Source organism: Phyllostomus hastatus, unplaced genomic scaffold (assembly GCF_019186645.2).
Source record: "Phyllostomus hastatus isolate PE091 unplaced genomic scaffold, TTU_PhHast_1.1 phas_contig_209, whole genome shotgun sequence".
Classification (NCBI taxonomy): domain Eukaryota; kingdom Metazoa; phylum Chordata; class Mammalia; order Chiroptera; family Phyllostomidae; genus Phyllostomus; species Phyllostomus hastatus.
This window is the reverse complement of record NW_025333735.1, coordinates 3,344,056-3,367,627: the sequence shown is the minus strand read 5'-3', so window position 1 is coordinate 3,367,627 and position 23,572 is coordinate 3,344,056. Positions and strand designations below refer to the sequence as shown.

The 23,572-nt window shown below is 40.5% G+C and overlaps 1 protein-coding gene across 1 annotated transcript; it reads right to left on the bottom strand.

Moving 5' to 3' along the window:
- Positions 1 to 1,165: 1,165 nt before the first annotated feature.
- On the bottom strand, positions 1,166 to 11,826 carry BCL10 (BCL10 immune signaling adaptor). Its single transcript, XM_045835532.1, has 3 exons — positions 11,463 to 11,826; positions 4,354 to 4,642; positions 1,166 to 2,564 (listed from the first exon to the last, which is right to left on the bottom strand). Exons 1-3 carry the CDS (start codon positions 11,517 to 11,519, stop codon positions 2,215 to 2,217), a joined length of 696 nt encoding a protein of 231 aa, XP_045691488.1. The 5' UTR covers positions 11,520 to 11,826; the 3' UTR covers positions 1,166 to 2,214.
- Between the last annotated feature and the right edge of the window lie 11,746 nt (positions 11,827 to 23,572).

Below are 23,572 nucleotides of genomic sequence, written 5' to 3'. Positions count from 1 at the left end.
ATACTTGACATTATGCATGTCAAAACTTACAGAATTGTCAACACTGAGTGAGCTGTAACATAGACTATTACCTTTAGTCAATAATAATGTATCAAGACTGGTCCATCAATTCTAATAAATGTATCATACTAATTAGAGAGAGGTTAATGTGGGAAACAGGAGAGGGAACATATAGAAAAGCTGTCCTTTCTGCTTAAGTTTTCTATAAACCTAAAATTGCTTTAAAAAATAAAGTCTATTAGCTTTTCAAAAAAGCAATACAAACGTGAGCTCAAAGATGTTTTGGATTAAGTGATAATATGGTATCTGTGAAAAGTAACCTTTTCACTGCTGCATTCTTTAGCCTAGTCACCAGTTGCACTGTATCATGTCAGCCATTCAAAGTCAAACATTTGTTGACGATGGTTGGTTTTCAATATTTAAAAAAAAAAATACTTTATAGTATTCAGAAAACCCAAAAGCCTAAATTTGTTAAAATCTTAATTTTATTGTCTATATAGGTATTCAACAGTCTGAAAAAAAAATGCAGTGTTATAAACTATAAATATAGGTTCTATAACCTATCTACATTATGGTCTGATTCTGAGTAGCTCCTATTTAAATAAAAAAAATAACTGCGTATTAAAATTTGTTTTAATTAATGAAAAGCCTGCTTCTGCTTTTAAAAAAGATTTCTTTAAATGTAATGCCAGGCATGCTCAGTTGAACATCATCTTGCAAACTGAGAAGTCACCATTTGATTCCCCGTCAGGGCTTAAGCCTGGGCTGTGGCCCAGGTCCTGGTTGGGCGAGTTCTGGCCGGGCGTATGAGAGAGGCAACCAATTGAGGTTTCTCTCCCTCTCTTTCTGCCTCCTACACCTATCTCTAAAAATAAGTAAGATCTTTAAATGTAATGCCATTATTTTCTTATGCTACACTGGGCGTGAAACATGTTTCTCCATAATCCTTAGAAAATGTTTACACTACAAAAATTACCCAGTCTTTTTTTTTTAATTACCCAATCTTTAAAAACCAATATGCCAATCTTCTTCAGGATTGATTACCTCATTGGTTTATCCAGAAATGCAACTTGATCTCACACTTGAAATATCTTCTATAAAAATTAGTACATATAAAATAAGTATTCTAGATATTTACTTCCTATTAAAAAGTTTGAAACTTCCAAAATATAGCACAATTCAAAAATTTTTATTGTTAATAGCATGTTTCCATCTCTGCTTTTTTCAAGTATAGATAGAATTATACTTTAAATGGACACAATGAGCACCTAATTTATAAATGCATAAATTTAGTAAAACTTTGTGATATAACAAAACTTATGGCCTATTTGTTCCAAGTAGTATATAAAACAGACTGTCACATACCCACATAGAAAAAAACATCTTGTGCTAGTTATTTAAACTTGTACAGTGGTTCTCAATAAAAGAGAGTAGACAGTACAGAAAAAGTATTTTTAAGAATTTCACCAAATTACAGGTAATAACAGGTTTTTGTAAAGATTTTTCTTTTGGAGTGAAAATACTAAAGAGAAGAATGTGAAAATCTCAAGAAAGTAGCATGGATTAGTAAGGTTAATAAATGTATTTTGGCTAATTGAGATCTGAGGTGGCTCAAACTAGTCAGATGTTCCTCCGCATCAGAAGGGGACTCTGTAAGTGTCTGTAAGCCAAACTGAGCAGGAAAGATTTTTTTGGTACACTGGTATTTTTCTCCCCATCAGTGATTGGCTTTATTACCAATTACAAACAGCTTAATCCTGAAAATTTACTGTTGGATGGATGGAAAGGACTGTTAGACTGTGAAAATTTCTAGCACAAATGCACTGAGAAACAACATCACTTCCAGCCTAAGACTCCCTTACCAAATAGAGAAATGCTCCCTATTAAAATTGGTCTTAAAACATAAAAAATGTGAAAACACCAAATACCTCAAAGAGGGTATTAGGGGAATTAAATGGTACTGGAAAAAAATACAATAAAAAATAAACTATTAAAAAAATACAAAATTCTGAAAAGTACATGATCCACATGGTTTACTTTAGCTATCTAAAAATATGCTGCTTTTCCCCCAAAAAAGTCTATTTACAAAGTGTGCTTATATTGCATTTTAAAAGACATGTATTGGTGTTAATAAGTCATTATAGCAGTTTTGTAAGAAGATTCATATATTTTCAAATATTAGTCTTACTAAAAACATTAAGAGGTTGTGAACTGTCATTGCCGTGAAAGGGCACGTGATCTTAGGGGGAGAAACATCTCACTAGAGTTTCCACAAGTTCCTTCTAACTGCAGCTCTGGGGGCAGAGGAGGAGCCCCGGGGTCCCCAGGTCTGGGAAGTGTAGTTGAAGAGAAGGTGGGATTTTCAGCTTTGCCTACTTCTAGAACAGGCAAATTCAGAGATGAATCAGTAGAAAAAAAGGGGGCTGTGCTGGATTCTCCTTCTGGATGGTACATGATAGTGGACGCTCTCCGTTTTTCAGAGAAATTACTCTCATCTGAATTTGATCGAGAGATGCTGTTTGTGGCTCCATCTGGAAAAGGCTCACAGTTGCTACATTTTAGTCCTACAATGAAATTATACAGATGTCAATAAAAAAGTAACAAAAAAAAATTGAGCCCATGCCCATTTTGTCACCATTTAAAGATTAAAAGCTACCACACAAACAAAATTTAAATAGCAATTTATAAATTGTCATAACCCATTTCACATTTCATTTGCTTTTCCCAACAACTATGAAATGTATACTATTATTTACATTTTCTAGATAATGGAATAGTCTCAAGGATGCTAAATGACATGCTATAAACTTAATTTGTATATTTAAACACTTAACCATTAAAGGACTTGGGGAAAATAAAGTAGCCTAAAGTCTTCCATAAAATAAGAAATGGCTTTCACAACTAATATTCTTTAGCATAGCGCCCACACAAAAAACACATTACTCAATAAAAACAAAATTTAAACAGAACATATGCTAAAATCTATGAGTTAATTAATGCCAATGACTGAATCTTGAATCACAGGATGTTAGAAGTGGAAGGAATTTCAGAGGTCATCTGGGATAGTCAGTCTCTCACTATCAGAGATGAGAAAACAGAGGCCCAGAACAGTTAAGCCATGCCCACATTCCAGGACTACTTTACGGAAAGGGAGAACAAGATTCCAGGCCTCCTCTTCCCACTAAATAATGTCCTGGTTCTCAACCAAACAACATACTTAAATGATGGTGATTGTTCTGATGTAAGGATTTTACCATACTTAAAGAATGTAGCTATAATTAACCGCACTGTAGAAAGAATAAACACAAACACACTTTATCTTTCCGATAGGCTTAGCAAATATTCAACCCGGAACTATCTATATGCACAGAACCTTCAGAATCGAGAAATTTTATGTAAAACCTGCAAAGTCTATGAAGTACATTTATGTCATTTTTTCCTACTAGTTAACTTCACAATACATTCGGCATTTCTGTTCCATGCTATAGAAACTATTTTCTTAAATATGGCTCAAAAGGGGACACTTCCAATGTGTTCTAGCATGAACTTAGAGACTGTGATGTACTTAAGGGCAGAGCCCTACATTACTCATTTCTGTATCCCTGGGGCCTAGCACAGTTGGAACAGAGCTATGTCACATTCACATGAAATTTAAGGGCTCTGGAGAGAGAGAGAGGAGAGAGACAGGGAGTGAGATGGGAGTTTGCGGGGGTGGGGGTGGGGATTTAAATGGTACAGGCAAGTCTACACAGCATTCCAACCAGTGAGTGTGTTTGCTCTAGGGTGGGAATGAAACAGGAGAGGTGAATCTGCTATTCCTTTCCTCAGTCTCAGTTCTCATGCCTCTCTCATTCTGCCAGACTGGAGTTTGATTCTAGGTTAAAAGTTATGTAAAATTTATATAACATAATTCTTATCAACACAGTCAACTACTTCATCTTAGATCAACTGGTAGGAGAAAAACCATCCATCAGAGTTGAACTTACTAAAATACTTTGTCTACATACTATTCTTTATGTGTTAAGTGCATTTTCAGGGGTTACTTTTGAATAGATTTACCTGAAATTCTGCTCATGTTAGAAAGAAACCACTGAGTACCCTGGGACTTTATTATAGTTAAATTTTCTAGAAATGATATTGTTAAATGAATATAAATACAGAACGTTAAGTGATATTCCACTTTTCCAACGTAAGGACACCCTATAAGATTAAAAATGCAAATGAATGCAATTTTGAAGCTTAAATTTTTGAATAAATGCAAAATGATCATTTTTGGGTTTTACTGTTCTTTTAATTTACTTTTTAAAAGCACTGTTACATTTAAAAGAACTCTTGTATACCTAACATACTTACCTTTTAGATGTTCTAGTTTTATATTTCGAAGTTTCAGCACTTCATCTGTAATCTTCTGTATCAGGAAGTTCTGTGTTTTTTCTCGCCGAATAGATTCAACAAGGGTATCTAGTCCTTTGGGGTTTTCTTGTAAGTAGTCTAGTAATTTTCCAGCCCTTTTTCTACTTGATGTTCGGCAAGAAATTTCTTCAGTGTCTTCCCTACTGAGTATTTTTTTTGCACGTAGATGATCAAAATGTCTCTCAGCTATGATTTTTTCACACAAATATACACGCAAGTTTTCTAAAGCCTGAAAAACATAAAATGTGTTTTAATGTTACTTTTTTTTTTTAACACCTCAGGAAATCATGCAGGTGACTGATTAGGAGTCTTAACTGGTGGGGAAAAAACTTCCTGAAGTCAGGAGGCTTAGGCTCCTAAAAATGCATGCTATTAAGGTAAAGGTCCAAGTAGACAAAGGTAGATCCTAGATTAGCGCATTGTCCTGTAAATTCAAAGGCTGTGGGTTCAATTCCTGGGTAGGGCACATGCCTAAGGGGTTGTGGGTTTGGTCCCTGGTCAGAGTGCACAAGCAGAGGCAACTAATTGACTTTTTTCTTTGTCATGTGATGTTTGTCCCTCTCTCTTTTCCATCCTTTCCCTTCTAAGATCAGTAAGCATGTCCTCCAGTGAGGATTAAAAAAAAAAAGTCCTAGATTAGACATTCCTCACATCTTCTGTCCTGCTCTGATCTCATTTTCACACCTATAAACTACGACCAGGCTACTGTGAAGAGGGGCCATTCTAATCTAGAGGACCTGGGTCTGTGGAAATAGGGAGGTCTGCTGAGGGCCACCTTTGGGGGTAAAGATGAGAGCAAAGGCTTCATTCATTTTAGTTACCATTTATCATGGCATCCAGGATTAGTCAGGACCACAGACGATAACTTAGTGAGAGGTCTCGTAGCTTATAACTCTCACATTTGTTAATTATCCATCTTCCTAGAGTAAAACCATTAGAATCCCCCCCCCCCCCGCCCAAATTAAAAGGGCCCATAATGTGTCTATCTTTGGAGTCAGTTGGTAGAAGGAAGATAGAAAGATATGGGGGGAAAGAAACATAAAGGTATGGTGAATGTTGGAAGATATTAACGAAACAAAGAACAGCAAATCACAGAAAACAGGCCTAGGTCTGAGAAGTAGCTAACGGGACTTACATAGCAGAATAATGACATGGGTCCCAATAAATGGCATTAATAGTCTGATGCCGATGACTGTACTCTATCTAGTTCCTCCACTTACTGCACATGTTATCATGGGTAAGTAACTTAACTCCTGTATGCCTTAGTTTCCTCATCTAAGTATTATGAGGAATTCATGGAAAGCTCTTAGAAAAGTACCTGGCACACAGTTAAGTGATCAATAAATGTTAGTGACAATTACAATTATAACTAATTTGACTCACACTTATCATTATGAGCAAAAGGCAATGGCAAATCTTAGAAATATCCTAGGATATGGTAGCAGAAAAGTAGGCTAGTGAAGGTGAAGGGTTCTTATAGTTCACAGTCCACTGAACCCCCACATTCATTTATTTATATATTCATACAACAAACATTTCAAATATCTAAATACCTAATATAACAAGAGGTGAGCATGCAAAGATCAATAAGACCTGAATCCTGCATGCAAAGGGCACATGATGGAGAGTACATATCACGTGCAAACCAGTAACTGTAAGATGATGAGATATTACCCAGAAAAAAAAAAGACTATTGGCCAAGTACTGGGAAAGCACAGAGCAAGCAACTGACTACTTCCAAGACCTGGGAAATTCATAGAGGCTACACTTTTACTAGAGACATGAAGGTGCACAGTGGGGAAATGCTGAGCATTCTGGGGTAGTTGGAACACAGGCTGCATATGACAGGGTGGTGAGGAATGTGGCAAGAAAAATTGGGGTGGAATCATGGGAGAATTTTTATAACATGTTGAGGAACACACGTTTTCCTGTAACCAAAAGAATCATCCAAAGTTTATAAATAAGAAGCAATTAAGAAAACTTTTGTGGGGGGGGGGGGCATGGGGGAGAGCAAAAACCAGGGTGAAAAGAAGCCAGTTAGAAGACTGCTGCAAAACCTTACATAAGGTATGTTGAGTGCATAAATTTAAGCTGTGAGGATAGAGAAACAAGCTACAAAATGAACTTGAAAAACCTCATCTGTTGTCATTTCTACCACCTATATGCTAATGACTCCCAAATTTGTGTGTGTGATCAAGACTTTTTTCTACCTAGATACCCCAAAGGTACTTCAAATCCAACATGTCCAGAACCAAATTTATTTCCCTTTTCTCTTTTCCGTTGATGTTCTCAACTCATTTGGGAGTACCACCATCCAATAATGCTATAAATTCACAACTGATCCTTGACTTTTTCTCTTACTCACATTCCATCTCCGATCACCCACCCACCAAGACCTGCCACTCTACCCCTTATATTTATCTAACCTGCCCCTTCACTTCATCTCTATCATTAGCATTACTCTAGTTCAGGTCCTTATGATATATTGCATGGACTATTCACAATGGGCTTCCTACTTCTCTCCTCCCCCTCAAATTTCTCCTTTTTTAATTTAATTTAATTTTTTTTATTGGAAATCATTCTTTCTTTTTAAAAAAGATTTTTATTTATTTATTTTTAGAGAGGGAAGAGAGGGAGATAGAGAGAGAGAGAAACATCAATGTGCGGTTGCTGGGGGTCATGGCGTGCAATCCAGGCATATACCCTGACTGGGAATCGAACCTGCGACACTTCGGTTCGCAGCCCGTGCTCATTCCACTGAGCTATGCCAGCCAGGGCTAAATTTCTCCTTTACACATCTATCACATCCTCCAATTTTTCAAGAGAAAATGGAAATCTGGAGTGTTATAAAAAGTCTAATATTGAAATGCCATCTGTTATTTTTTTCCAAAATTTAAAACACTGTTCCACCCTTGACTTAAAAGGATACGTTTCCTCAAACAAGAGAAGAGTAGAGAAATCAAGAGCATGGTTCTGGTCTCAGAACAACCTCAATTCAAATCTTGAATCTGCCATGTACTTCTTCTGCAAGAGCTGGGGTAAGTTACTTATCTCTATACTTCCTGTTCCTTATTGATAAAATATAATAATACTTTGGAGGATTTCTAGGAAAACTAAATGGGACAGTGCATATAAAGGCTTGACATAGTCTGATACACAGTAAGTGCTCAATAAATATTTGATAATAGAGGACAGGGCGCTTCATAGTATGGATCCTACCTACCTATGTAGTTTAATCTATCACCACCTCTACAGGTCCTGGTACTTTATGTTGCACCTCAAACTGCTGTTCGTCACTTTACATTTCTTTCTGTTGTTACTTTTGTCTTATTTTCCCTTCTCTATACTCCAAGTTGCTATTCATCCTTTAAGATTCAGGATAGTGGTCATCTCCTTCAGGAAGCTTTACCTAAACTTCCCAGAATAAGGTAGGCACCCTCCCCTCTGTCTGTGTAGTACCCTGTGTATACATTCCATTTTTCAATACAGCAGGACTCCACTTTTCATCTCCCAATTAATTCCCAGGCATTCCCATTATGCCCCAGTACTCTTCTCAGCGTCACCAAAGACCTTCTTCATGCTAAACCCGATAATTTTCAGTCATCTTACTTCTCAGCAGCATGGACACAGTTGACCACTACTTCCTGGAAATACTCTTTCCTTGTCTTACATGCATCTCCTGGCTTGCTTCTCATTTCTGTGGCTGTAACTTCTCACTTTTCAAAACTCTTCTATGATCTCCCTCTTCCCTTCTAGCTCCCAACTTCCTAGATGAACTCATTCAATCTCACACTTGTATTTCCAGGTCGGACCTCTCTTCTTCTTCTTTTTAATAATTTATTTCTTATGTTTTTTTCCCATTACTATTTGTGCCCCTTATACTTCCTTCCCACTGCAGTCACCACACTGTTGTCTATGTCCATGAGTCCTTTTCCCCTGACTCCTCCACCCTGTAAGTGTTCCCCTCCCCTACGCCCCCAGCTGTCAGATCTGTCTTCTGATCTTCAGACTTGTTGGTCAAGTTGCTGATTTGACATTTCCACTTACTAATCTCATTCCACTCTCTTCTTCAACTCTTACCAACCTATCACCAAAGCCTATCAGTTCTACTTCAAAAATGCATGTGGAATTCTCTTGCTCCAGTCATTTCCACTGCCTTCACCCTGATCCAAATGACATCATCTCTCACCTATATATATTCTAAGAGTCTCTTCACTGGTTTCCTTCTTTTCACTTTGCTTTCCTCAGTCCATACAATAGGCCAAGGGATTTTTAAAAATGTCATTAGTTTTCCCCAAGTGTGTTGGTCCCTACTACACTTGGGAGAAAAAAAATCCAAGCACTTTACTACAATCTATAAGGTCCTTCATAATCTAGTTCTAGCCCACCGTAACTTCACCTCAGGGCACCCTCTGCCAGTTTTTCTTCCAGTTTTCCCAAGTCACTCAAGTCTTGCCTGCTTAGGTCCTTTGCAAATTCTATTCTGCCTAGAACGCTCTTCCCCTAGTCCTGTCACATCCTTCGGGGACCACTTTATCTTTTTATCTTTTTTAAAATCCTCACCTGAATATATGTTTATTTTTAGAGGAAGGGGAAGGGGGAGGGAGGGAGGGAGGAAGAGAAAATCACCTGTGTGAGAGAGAAATATTAATTGGTTGCCTTCCGTATGCACGCTGACTGGGGATCAAACTTCAACCTAGGTATGTGCCAGGACTAGACTGGGGCCACGACCTTTTGGTGTATGGAACAATGCTGCAACTGACTTGCGGCACCTGGCCAGGGTGGAACCACTTTAAATGTAACCTTCCCTGACCATCCTATCTCAAGTAGATGCCCCCTGTTATTGCCTCAATTTCTGTTTGTCTCCTTAATTGTCTTTACCATAATTAGTAATTATACATTTATTTGTTTTCAAACCTAATGAGCTACATGTTTGAAGTAGGCAAGAACCGGGTATATTCTGTTCGACTGTGTATCCTGAACTTAGCAGAACGCTAAGTACAGTCTTTTGGATGAATGTATTTTACGACTTGAAATTATAATTTTAGGTCTATCTCCCTCTTCCTAAGAAATCAAGCTTTTTTCAAACTAGGATTGTGTCTTAATTGCAGATTTTTGAACCGTGAGATTCAACTACAGTTATCAGCCTCACAGCAGCATGTAATCCATATTAATAAAAATAAACTAAATTCAACCAAATAGATGAAGTAAACAACTAGATGGCGCAGAGGGGAGGGAGGAGTACAGTGAAGGAGGATGGATGGTGGTATACTATTCAAGACAGAGAACAAGCAGGAACAGCAAGGGGCCGTGTGGGGAGGGATGATAAAAAGTTCATTTTAGACAAGAGGAGGAATCTGCAGGATATAAAAGTGGATTTCCAGCAGATATTTGGAAATAACTGCCTATAGTTGAGAGAGAAGGAAGTTCAAATATATGGGTGATAATTTAAAAAGCTTCTAAGGTCATAAACCATTTTGAAAATATCATGATGAAAATTTCTAAGAAAAATACGTGCACATACTATTTTTCATAGACTTCAGGAAACCCATCCGTGATTCCCCAAGGTTATGAATTTCTGATATGGCTATAAAATGAAATCTTGGCGATGGATAGCATCAATGAACTCATGGGGAAAAAAAAATAAGGCCTGGAAGCCACTATTCACATCTGTGTTTGTGTACAGACTTTATATCTTCCCACTTTATATAAAGTGATATAAAGAAAATAACCTTGCATTGCCTATTTTACAAGCTATGAAATGGGAATGACAATGATCTCAAGAGTTTGTCGTAAAGATGAAATGGGAACATTGTAAATTGTGTCACACAACATCTGGAACACAGCAAGCCTAGCTCTTGGAGTTCATGGTTTTACTGGCACACATCTTGAATAAGACAGAACTCATTTATTATATATTAGTTATCAATGTTCCAACCTTTTCTCAACTAGACTATAAAGCAGAGGCCTGATTGATATTTTTTGCATGTGTCCAATCTAGGCCAGATGCCAGTACTTTCCATACAGTAAATGTTACCTACGTATCTGCTGAATGAGGAAACTAAGGCACAAATCCCAATCATGTCCAGTTTCTTTCTGCTAAGGAATTCCAACCGGAATCATGAGTATAATGTAATAAACCTTACAGGGGAGAGAAAAAGAGGAAATTTGAAGTAGAGAACATTTAAAAAGCTGTTGTCCTGTCCAGTTCACAAAGATGATTTTCTAAGTTTTGTGTTGTTAAGCCAGCCGGAGCGCAGTTCATGTTGAGTTTTTGTTTTTAATTTGAATTGATATAAACTATTTTAGTGGCAGGCACTCATATAGGTCTCAAACAGCAAAACAACTAAAGGCATAGGAAAAAGAGAAACAAGTCATATCTCAACAAAGCCACCGTTTAAGTGTTAAAATCTTCTGCAGCATCCAAGCAGAAGAACAAAATTTAACCACTGAATATTTTCAATGTTTGCTTGTAAAGTATTCTCGGCTACAGGTACTCATCCCCCTCCCCTCAATTTAAATATGTGGGCGTTAGCTTACTCGGGGAATTCCAGGTTGTGCTTTCAGCTGCTGAGCTTCCCCCACCCCGCTCTGTAAGAGTTTCACATATTTACTCCACTGTTTGGGATACTTTATCTGGTCCAGCTTTTGCTCCCGGTAAAACCAGTAGCCTGGGGAGTCAAACTAAAGGGAGAACGTGAGCCGTCCATCCCTAACGCGGCTCCAAAGCGCAGGGGGCGGGGCTTTAATCACCAGGGGATAGGTGAAGAGTGGGCAAGAAGCAGACTGCGAAGAAACGCCCCACCGAAGAAGGTTTCAGACACCCAAGACCTGCTTTTAGCGATTTAAAACGCGGATTAACACGTCGCCAGGGGGATCACTTAACTAAGAATGCTCGGACGCTAGGCTCGCGGAGGCCCTGACCGCTCCTCCCACCCGCAGGCTCCTCCTCCGAACCCGATTCGGACTCCCAGTTTCCGCGTTCCTCGCCCGTGGAGCTGCAGTCTACCCCAGCCTGCGGGTCGCCTGGGCAAGATAGTGCTACTCACGTCCTTCTTCACTTCAGTCAGGTCCTCCTCGGTGAGGGACAGCGCGCTGGGCTCCATGGAGGCGGGGAATGGCGCTTCTTCCGGGTCCGGGAGCTCAGGCTGCGCCGCCCCACCTAGGCTGGGGGCTTCGGCCTCGGGAGGAGGGGCGAGAAGCTGAGGCGGAGCAGGTCCGGAGGAAGAGCGTTGCCCCTTCGAAAACGGAGGGGCGCGGGCGTCAAACTGCAGCGCTTCCGGCGCTGCCTGTAGGGCGACAACCGTGCAAACTTACGTGTCCCGACGCGGCCCTCGGAACCCACACTTCTTCCCTATCCTACAGGCTCCAGCGCGGGTGTCTTCCCCGGTGAGGTAGGGCCACAGGCAGAGCCCGCCCCTTCTCTGAGGCAGCCAATCAGTGCCAACCCGCCGGCCAATCCTGTCCCCGCCCCTCCGGCTGAAGCCTTTCAGGAGTGGCTGCCTCAGGTCTTTTGCATGCGGCTGGGTCGGCCTCCCGGAAAGGAATCGTTTCCGTGGGTGGAACCCGTAGCTGCTAAGAAGGTGGGCACTCCCCGCCCTCGCAGACTGCTCACTGGTGGAGTCTGGCCTTGGCTGACTGTAGCCTTTGGGTTCCTCCCTCTTCCCAGACCCTGCCCTACAATTCCCTGCTGCTGTGTTTGCCAACTCAAGTTTTTAAATTATTTGGTCATATGCTGACATGTGCGCAAATGTACACACATAGCCTAACCACAATACTAAAGACATTTTTGAAAGAGAAAAACCACCTACAATCCCGCCACTTTAACACCTAATTTAACGTCTGCATACCTTTTGGTTACTGTTCATTATAAACATATTTCCTTTTCCACCTGTATAATGAAGCTATTACGTCTACCTTAGTAGGGCTGCGGTGAAAGTCAAACAGGATAAATGTAAATTTCTTAGAAATACTTGGCACACAGTCGGCATCTAATTTATTATTTATTATCTTGTATTAAACATTTATTACTAGTATGTACTAGGCATCTTATACCGCATTTTACTGGGGGATACTGAGGAATAGACAGCTATTCCCAGAATGTTATTCTAATAGAAGTGTAAACAAAGTAACGTGAGTAATATGGGTGAGTCTCAAGACAACCCTGGGTCCAACCATTGTTTGGACAATATGCTGAGTAAACTAGCAATGGACTAGAGGGTATTTGAAGTTACAAGGGTAGATAAAAATAACAAGAAAACTAAAGACAACTTCAGAACCCCAACATTTAAGGAAAGAGCAAAAGAACCAGAAAAGGAAAATGCTGCCAAAGACATACCAAAGTAGTTTTGATCACAACACAGGGATTCTGCTTTTAACTTTAACATAATGCTATGTCTTTTTCCACGTTCATACACTGTATTTTTTCTGATTGCTTAATCTTCCATCATCCTGGTATTACCCAATTTACTTAACTATTTGTTCTTTCACTTCACAAATATGCATATTTATTAAATGTCAACTAAGTGCCAGATATTGTTCTAGGTACTTGAGAAAACAGCTGTGGACAAAATAGATGTATTTTCCTTTCCTCCTGGAGTTTAAATTCTAGTGTATACGTGTTTGGGGCAGGGCAGATAGACATTTAAAAATGTTATGTAAATGATTTATTATGTTAGAAGATGATAAACACAAAGAAACTATAAAACAGAGAAGTAGGATGAGGCTTTATGAAGTGGTCAAGTTTAAAATACAGTGGTTACAAATTATAAATTCTATATGTTGAAAAATATTGAATAAAAAAATAGGTATAAGATTATAAATGTTATTTACTTATGACCAAAAAATAAAATAAAATACAGTGGTTAATGAAGACCTCTCTGAAAAGGAGAGATTTGCATAGTACTTGAAAGAAGTGAGGGAATGAGCCCTGTGGACAGACAGAGAAAGAACATATGAGTAGAGTCCAATGCTAAGAGTTCAGTGTGACTGGGAGGGTAGGAGGTCCTTGTGCCAACATAAAAGTTTACTCTGACATTGTTCTGAGTCATATGAGCTCACTCTGAGTCAGACAGGAAGCCACTGGAGGATTCTGAGAAGAGTGACAGGATCCGATTTATGATTTGAAAAGGAGCCCTTACATTTGCCTTGAAGGAAGGAGGAGGGAATAGGGAAGATCAGTTAGGGAGCTATTTCCATAATTCAGGCCCCAGGACTTGGTGCCTCAGAACTGGGTTGGTAGCTGTGAGGGTGGTGAGAAGTGGGGAAGTGATTTCATTTCCTTTTAAAAAGATCACTCTGGCTGCTAAGTAGAGTAGATTGTAGGTGTAAGGGCGGAAACGGAGAAACCAGCGGGAGGCTACCCCAGCGAGCCAGGCAAAGCTGAGCGTGCTGTGACTAGAGTGGGAGCAGTGGTGAACAGTCCTCCATGGTTACCTTGTAATTCCCAATTTTTCATTGTTATAAAACATTTGTTCTTCACATTTTCACCTCCATATTCCCCATATTTTTTTCTTTTGAATTATCATTTTCTTTGCCTAAACTTCCAGCAGTAGGCATATAGACCCCCAAGGAAATGATTATTTTTTTGTCCTTTCATATACATATTTCCATAGGTTCCACCCAAAGTATTGGCCCATTCATATGTAGCAATGAACTGTGTTTTACTATAACTATACCAGCTCTGCTGATGAAGTAGAAGATTCAGAACCCATCAAAGTAAAGTGATTTCAACAATGTCAATTTGACAGACCCTTTTTGGTCAGGCAATTGTGATGTTGCTGATCAATTGCTATTCTTTTTGAAATGAAACATTAAAAACGTACCAAACTATAAAGAATAATATTACAAACATCCTATGTTCATTACTACAATTTAACAAATATTGATATTTTGCTACATTTGTTTCTGTTATGGCTTTTGACTACCAAATGTCCGTAGCAGACATCTGATTCTTCAGCTTTCTTTCATGACACTTATATTACATTTGATCTTCCTGGTTGTTGACCACCATTTCATTTCTGACGCCTCTAACTTTCTTTCATCTTCAGTATTCATTTCCTTATTCATTTATTCAACTAAAAGGTTGTGTTTGCTCTGTGTCATAATGGGACTTATGAATGAGGTGCACCTGAGTAAGGAGCTTAGGAATTTTTAACAGCTGAAAGTTTAGTAGTTTGTTTTTGAGGCTATGTCTTAATGTTCTCAAGTCAAATTGTGCTGAAGCAGCTATACCTGAATGTCATGTACCTATCACAGAGCTAGTTCATGGTTGGCATTGTAGTTCCTTCTTTTCTTCTAGTTTATCATACTTCCTTTGTAAGCAAAATCACTTCCCCTTCTCTTCTAAATCACACATTCAGACTATAATGAAGATTAGGCATATTTTCAAGAAAATAGCCCTTCCTATCCTTTACCTTACAACAATTCTGCCTCCTCCCCATCCCCTCCACCCTACCACTCTGCAACTTCTAAATGTACTATCTGTCTCCTACTGTGAAATACAAGACATTTGATTAATATATAGTGAAGGACAGCTTAGGTGCTGCAAACATAAGGCAGCATATCATAGTGGTTAAGAATGAGGATGTTTGGCACTTGACAGACTTAGGCTGGTATTATAATAGTTTTCTAGAGCTGCCATAATAAATTACTACAAAGTGGGTAGGCTTACAACAACAGAAATGTATCCTCTCACAGTTCTGGAGGCTGGAAGGCCAATATTGGCAGGGTCATGCTCCCCGCAAAGGCTCTAGGGAAGAATCTTATCTCTTGCTAGCTTGCGGTGGTTGCCAGCAGCCCTTGGTATTCTTTTGTTGTGGCAGCGTAACTCCAATCTCTGCCTCCAGTCTCTGCCTCTATGTTTATGTGGCCTCCTTTCCTGTTTTCTTCCTATGTCTCTGCTTCCGAATTTCTTCTCATAAGAACACTGATCATTGAATTTAGGGCCCACTCTAATCCAGTATGACTTTATCTTAATTTGATTGAAAGACAATTTTCAAATAAGGTCACATTCCAAGTTTTAGTAGATGTGAATTTTGGGAAGACGCTGTTTAACTTAGTATAGTTGGAGACTAGATTTGCCAATTATTGACTGTATGATCTAGGAACAACACATAAGCTTTCAATAAAGATAGCTATTATAAGAATGCAGAAGAAGGGAAGAGGAAACCATTTCTGACTGATAAGACAACATGGAAGAGGTGTGTTTAAAGCAGGCCAGAAGACTTTAATAGGTGGAGCTTTGACTACTGGTTAATGGTTTATTCCAAAACTTCCTGCCAGATACCAGGTGTTGTATTGCAGTGAATTCTATTCCAAGTAATTCTGAGTTATAAATTTCCTGTAAATAGTTGGCGGGGGGGCGGTGGGGGGGAAGTGGTCAGTACTGAGACATTCCTGGGTTTTAGGGGCAAGGTAATATGTGGTAGAATTCAGACATTTCAGCTCAGGGACTTTGTGAAGACTCCAGGTGGTCCTGCCCCGAGGACTGGCTCCCAGGAGGGTGTGGGGAGGTGAGCGATGGCCTTAGCAAGTGCTCTGAGGACATTTGCAAGTGTACTTTAAGACTAGGACATTGTTGGAGCTGATGAGGGACCCTGAGGGAAGGAACCATCCCCTCTCCCTTTCCTCTAGAAGACTGTTGGTTTGGAGAGTGTGGACAGGAATTTGATATTAGAGGCTTGCATGTTTATGGGACAAGATGCTTTGAATATAATTGAGGGGAAGCAATATCTGTATACCGGGAGGGAAATCTTGAGGGAGGGGTTAGATCTCCCAGTCTTACAACTGCCTGGGGGAAATAATCACTAGCAATTTATTTTATACCCACTCTGAGCCAAGCACATTGCATCTGCTGTTGCAATTTAATCCCTGCAACAGTCCTTCCAGGTGGGCTTTATTATCCTCACTTCACAGATGAAAAATATGGGATTTAGAAAGTACGATTTGCCCAAAGCCACTCCCCTACCAAGTAGCAGAATTAGGACTCCAGCTCACCTCTGTTTGATAACAAGGCCAGTGTTCTTAAGGACTAGCAGTAGATTGAGCTAACTGCTTCAGGGGAATAGTAATTCAGAGGAGTTTTCTCGAACATTCCCTGGGGCAAGGTAAGAGGTATAATGCATTCTGGCCTCTTTTCTGTCCCTGAGGTAGGTAAAAACAAAGTCAGGAAACATCATGGGACTTCCCAGCTCCCTAAATGTGGAAGAGAACCCCCAAGACTGTAGGAAAGGGAGCTCTGAGGCTCTTGATGGACCCTGAACTGCAGCTTTGTAAGAAGAGCATCTGCGAAGATGGAGGAGGCCAAGGCGTGGGCCCCCCTGTTCCAGGCCTAGAGATGCACGTGATGGAGCAGGACTCCAAAAAAGTGATGTCAACATAATTAAGCTGAAGTTGAAGCTCTGGAGCCTAGTAAAAGGACTTTAGTCTATAGTGAGGTTTTGCAAATGGATTCTCCTTTTGTGAATGAAGAGGTGGTAACAAAGCAGCTTCCCATGAGTTCAGAGGTTCGTGGTTCTGTCACATGGCACCCCAGGATGCAGAAGGAACCTTGCAAATGAGAATGCCTGCTCCTGCTGAAGATCCACGAGGCATCATGGGCAAAAGTGAGGGGGGCTGAAAACCAGGAATGGTTACATAATACAAGTAGCACAATGAGGGAGAAGGTGGTACCTGCAAATTTCAGGTTGGGTTCCATCGAAGGCATAATTCTGGGAAGGAATATCCCAGAATTGCGAGTGCCTCTCTAGAAGGGTAGGGTGATCACTGACAGTGCAGCCTCCCTCGAAATCAGTCATTTCCCTTCCCATTAGCCATGGTTAGAATCAGTGGTTCTGAGTGTGGGCTCTTTAGTACAATCACCTGGGTGCTGATGTCCAAGTCCCACTGCAGAACAATTTTTTAAAATCTCTGGAGGCCTGAGCATTTGTAGGTTTTTTTCCTAACAGTCTTATTGAGATATACCTCACATGCCATACAATTCACCTCTTTAAAGTGTAAAAATACACAGAATTGTCCCATATTTCATCATTCCTAAAAAAAAAAACTTCACCCTCACACCTCCCATCTTTCCTATCCCTAGGCAACCACTCATTCACTTTCTGTCTCTATAGATTTGCCAGTTCTGGACATTCAATATAAATGGAATGATATATGACCTTTTGTTCCTGACTTCATTCACTAGCATAAAATGTTTTGAAGGTTCATACACTTTGTAGCAGGAATCAGTACTTTATTCCTTTTTGTGGTGGAATAATATCCCATTGTATGGATATACTATACTTTGTATACATACATACAAAACTGAATTCATAAACTGAACATTTGAATTATTTTCACTTTTTAGCTACTAAGAATAATGCTGTTATTACAAACATTTGTGTACAAGTTATTTTGTGGACATGTCTTTTCATTTCTTCTGGGGATATATCTAGGAATGGAATTGCTGGGTCACAGGGTAACTCTATGTTTAACCTTTTGAGGTGAAACATCCCAGTTCATTCCAATGAGATCATTAGAATCAGAACTATTGACATCACAAAACAGTGAAACAGAAGAACATACTCTGACAGCTTCATGGTAGATACTTCATAACCCTTGGGAATCCCTGTGGAACAGCGAGGTTGGCTCATAGGTGGTTTTCCAGCTGCACCCAAGATGCTAGTGATTGCTGTCAGCATGCGGGGAGATGCGCTTTAGTGCCCTGCTCTTAATCCAATTTTCACTCAACAGTTATACTAATGACTTATGGGATGAATATCTGGAACAAGAACTTTTAATCTTTTTCTAACTATGCAGTTCTTTCTTCCAATGAAATCCTCTGTGGAAGCTTGAAAGATAAAACAGGTAAAGGATGATCTGCTCCAGAGACTACTGAGAAGAGGGCAGGTTCTCAAGGCCCTGTCTGCTGGGCCTTTAGACGCTCCTCTCGCAAGGCCCTCCCCCCCCACCCCATGCCCCGCCCATGGCTCTGAGCTCTTTCTGACAATTCTCAGGGCTTTATAGAGTGTTGTTTGAAAACCCATAATCCTGGAGACATTTTAAAAATTAGTTCATGGATAACCCAAAACTGAGAACATAAAATGCTTTTAGTGACAGATTCAGGGTCAAGATGAACTCTCACAAAGTTCAGTATAAGGTAAAAAGAACCAAACTCAGACTGAACTTCTCCAGAGTGGGTTGCATGGAGAAGTAAAATGTTTTCTTTCCTGCAAGGTATTCAAGCATACCCCAGACAACTTTTCTATAAAAAAGTCATAGAAAAGGATTCAAAAGCCAGAAAATGAGATAGCTGGCCTCGTGATTCTGATGGCAGCCACAGCCTTAAGCCTTTGGAGGACCCTGGCCATGCAGCCAGAGCTGTCTGTATCAAGAGGGTCTCTGCTAGACTGGGGGTGGGGCTTGGCATGGAGGGTAGGAAGTGGTTTTTCTTCTTTATCTTTGTCCTAATTTTCCTAATCCAGCTCCACTGGGGTTTTGCCCTGAAAAAAGCTGGCAATGATCACAAGGCACATCAGACCTACTATTTTTATTGTTTAATATTTAATCTATTATTATTCAACTAGATTGTAACTTTCATAAGTCCAGCATTTTTTCTGCTTTTTTCAGTGGTGTGTCTAGGAGAGTACCTCACAAATAGTAGGTGTGATTAACTGAATGTTTGTGTCTCCCCACAATTCATATTGACAAAATTCTAACCCCCCGTGTGATGGCTTTAGGAGATGAGACCTTTGGGCAGTGATCAGGTGAAGAGGACAAAGCCCTCCTGAATAAGGTGAGAGCTCATATAAAAGGGGCTCCAGAGAGCTCTCTTCCTTTTTCTACCCTGTGAAGATGCGCTATACGATGAGTCAGCAGTCTGCTGCGCAGGCGACAGCCCTCGGCAGAACCAGACTAGGCTTAGGCACCCTGATCTTAGACTTATACAGCTTCTAGAGCTGTGAGAAATAAAATTCTATTTTTGTAAGCCACCCAGCCTGTGGTACTTTGTTAGAGCAGCCTAAGTGGACTATGATAGTAGGGTACAATAAATACATGTTGAATGGCTGACCGATTAAATAAAAGCTATTGGATGGGTATAAAGTTTCAGTTAAGCAAGATGTGTATGTTCTAGAGATCTGCTGAACAACACTGTGCCATAGTTAACATTGCTGCATTGTATACCTAGATCTTCATTAGGAAGGTAGAGCTCATGTTAAGTGTTCTTACCACAATAGAATTAAATATCGTTTTGAACTTCTTTGTGTTAGCACACTGTTTCCATTACCCCCATGCAGTCCTTCGTGGTTTCTCTCAGCAGCCATTCTTGCTTCTGTGACACACCAGAGTGCAGTGTTCTGTCACTCTTCCTGGCCTCAGCTCCAACCCACTTGCTCCAACCCATCCCTTGCCCATCCTCCAACCTGACCTCCGTCTTCGTGGTCTCTGACTCACATCTCGTTTTCTGGTTTTCAGTCTTACTTCACTTGGGCTTGAATTAGTCCTTGCCTATTCAGGTTCAGGCAAGTTTTCTAACAGCTCTGTGCCCCAACTTTTCTTGAGTTTCTTATTTACTCAAGAAAAAAAGTTTTAAATATGTGAAGAGAAGAGGAGTAAACATAGAATGTTTGGAAATACTACTATATAAAGGATCAGAAATAGCAGCATCTTATCTCATAGATTGATTGAACAGCATGTGAAGTGCTTGGTTTCTTGCATATGCCTTGCAGGCAGTATATGTTAGCAATGACCACTTTTATTATTCTTGAGGCTTATTGTCTTTATTAACTTATCCTTCAGAGCTGATGCTCGTCAACACCTTCTTCTTGATGATGACCTTGATTTTCCTTGGCCACAGTGAATTTTCTCCCCTCCACTATGCTGCCTTGAGGAAACAGCCCCAGGCAGCCTCCCGAGACTCTGGTTCCCTCCAGGAAGCACCGACACCCTGTACACTTGAGTTCAGAACAGAGAGAGAACTCTATTGCTGAGGAGGAGTGGTGTTACTGAGTAGCAAGTGGCATCATTCTGCCTGCTGACACCCTCTAGGCAAAATTCTGGAGGCAAAGGTTTGGTGAAAAAGGAAAGAGGTCTTTATTCAAAAGTTACATGATTTCGGAATAACTGCTTTCCATATGCATTAGTCACTTAAACCTACCAATAAGGCTAAACTCTTAAACACTTGAGTTCTCCTATCATTTCCCCCATTAGTTTTTAAAATTTTTTTTTTAAGATTTTATTTATTTTTAGAGAGGGAAGGGAGGGAGAAAGAGAGAGAGAGAAACATCAATGTGTGGTTGCTGGGGGCCATGGCCTGCAACCCAGGCATGTGCCCTGACTGGGAATCGACCCTGCGACACTTTGGTTCGCAGCCCGTGTTCAATCCACTGAGCTACGCCAGCCAGGGCCCCCATTAGTTTTTAATTATCTTAATTCTATAGGGTTGGTCTACAAGCTAAAAACAACATAATGTACAAAAACTATCCAATTTTGGAAGAATGGCAGGCTTCTGCCTCAGAGCCTGTTCCCTCTAGAACACCCAGAGAATAAACCTGCCACCCTCTGCCAAGCCAGCCTGATCCTAGGCTGCACCCAGAGCTCCTTCCCATCCAGAATACCATCTGTTGGGGAATGCAGGAAGCTACAGCACGATCATCCAGGCTTCCTTGAGGAAGAAGACAGAGAGCCCTTCATTTACTTTATATCTTCTGGCCCATAACTCCATGCGCCCTGCAGGCAGCCAGCTTCTCAGCCAATCCAGTCCTAGACTGTTTACCATTGCCTCAGGCAACCTCCTCCCACCGCCCCTCCCTGCTTCCTATTCCTCCCCAGGGATCTGATCAGATCTCTGTATCAGTAGTTGATGCTGTGTTTTTGCTTGGGCATTGTGCACTTAGTTGAGCCAGCTTTACATGCTTCGAACTGCTTGACACCAGCTCTAAAAACCAAAAACCAACTACTTTTGATGATGTGGGTTGTGGCCAAATTTAGTTTAGCTCTATCAGCCACCAGCAGTTTTGTAGAATCTCTGCTGTTTATTTCAATTACAGGTTCAATTATAACAGCAGTGAAAGTGCCCTCAGCTTTTCAAAACTAGAATAGAAAGTTTGCTCTTGTTGCAAAGGAAAAAATGATCCTATTGTGCTTTTTCTAGGTAGGATTCTACTGGGAGATGAACCGGTGTCTCTCAGTGTATATATTATCAGGGGATCTTTTGTAAGCACATTACCAATTTCAGGAGCTCTATTTTAGGAAAAGGGTGGCAAGAGGATTCAATTTTTATCCTAGGGAAATATTTCTCCGGCAGTAATGTGGGGGATGGGGTAGAGAAGGGTGAGACTGGAGCCCAGGAGGGAGGGCAGCTTAAAGTCCGAGGCCCTGAACTCATAAAGTGGCAGCAGTGGTGAGAGACAGTGGGTGTGGGCTTGACAGAATCAATGAAACTTGTCAGACCCAAATGTGAAGCAATTTGTTTTCCATAAGAAATCCAATTACACTTGACATCTTCTGATGCTTAGGAATTTACTGACTGAAGAGACTTTGTTCCTTGATAGCTGTTGTCTTCAAGTCTCTGACTCGCACTCTCTCGCCTTCAAAGCCCAAGTCCTTTCCTTGCTGCTCGGAATGAGCGATTTATTCTTCAGCTTCTAATAAGCTCTATACATGTACTGAGGCTTATGGTTTATGGTGTCTCCCCTGGTATAATGTAAGCTCTATAAAGGCAGAGGGTTTTTTTCCCCCTAAAGATTTAATTTATTTATTTTTAGAGAGAAGGGAAGGGCGGGGGGAGAAAGGGAGAGAAACATTGATGTGAGAGAGAAACATCCATCGATTTCCTGTAGTACCTGCCCTGACTGGGACTGAACCCAAGCATGTGTCATGACTGGAAATCAAACTGGTGACCTTTTGCTTTGCAGGAAGACACCCAACCAGAGGAGTCACAGGGGTCAGGGCAAGGCAGAGGTCTTTGTTTTGTTTTCTGTTGTATCCAAGGTACTTGTAAGAGTACTCGGTTTATAGCAGGTACTAATAAATAGAATGAGCAAAGCAAAGCTTGTTCAATATGTTGAGTGCTACAGAAAATTCAAATAGAATGAGAACAGATAGAGCACCCTTGGTTTTAGGAGAGTAGGTTATTGGTGAGTGTAGAGCAGGGGTGACAAACTCATTTTTACCGGGGGCTACATCAGCCTTGCAGTTGCCTTCAAAGGGCCAAAGTAATTTTAGGGCTGTATAAATATAACAGAGGGTATTAGAGAGAGGGTAAGGGAGGAAGAGAAGGAGAGATACATCAACTGGTTGCTTCTTGCACGCCCCCTACTGGGGACCAGGCCCGCAACCCAAGGCTTGGGCCCTGACTGGGAAACGAACCATCAGCCTTTCAGTTTGCAGGTGGGTGCTCGACCCACTGAACCACACCAGCCACGGCTGATATTTTGTTCATTTATTATGTGTGGCTCATGGAAGTTGAAATATACTGACCTTTATTTGGAGGGGATGATGACTTGAAAAAAAACTGTGTCTGGAAATGTACATCTAGATTCTCTCTCAGAGGACTGTTCCACTTTGCCTAAGAGAACTGAAGACAGACTACAAATAAACACAAAAAATTTCCAGTTTTAATTAAGTAAATACACAACAAAACATTTTATTAATATATGTAGACATTTTGGAGTCAGTTTTTTTCCAAGTGATATTTTAGTGCTCACTCACACAAAATTGCTCTCTCATCTTTGATCCATACCTTGATAGAGCTGTTTTATACAGTGAATGTTGTTTGATATCATTCTAAGTCATGCTCCAACTCATAGAAGCATGTGACTCTTCTGGTGGAGTTTATGAAAAGTGCCAAAGTCAGTCTGCATCTAAACTGGCCAGCCCTGACTGGTGTGGCCCGGTTGGTTGGGTATAGTTCTGCAAAGTGAAAGGTCACCAGTTCAATTCCAGGTCAGGGCACGCGCCTGGGTTGCTGGTTTGATCCTGGTCAGGGTGCATGCAAGAGGCAACTGATAAATGTTTCTCTCTCTTGTTGATGTTTCTCTCCCTCTCTTTCTCCCTCCTTTCCCTTCTCTCTAAAAAATAAAAAATAAAATAGAATAAATAAATCAGACACCATTTTTCTTAGTTGCTCTCAGAAGCCCACCTGAAGGATTCTCTGAAGTCATCCTGGCTGAAACCGCAG

Excerpts from the sequence above, each read along its gene's own strand:
- BCL10 (XM_045835532.1), bottom strand. The coding sequence starts at position 11,519 with ATGGAGCCCAGCGCGCTGTCCCTCACCGAGGAGGACCTGACTGAAGTG. Across the intron at positions 4,643-11,462 it reads TGACTGAAGTGAAGAAGGAC|GCTTTAGAAAACTTGCGTGT; the intron begins GTGAGTAGCACT and ends TATGTTTTTCAG. Across the intron at positions 2,565-4,353 it reads AAAACTAGAACATCTAAAAG|GACTAAAATGTAGCAACTGT; the intron begins GTAAGTATGTTA and ends ATTTCATTGTAG.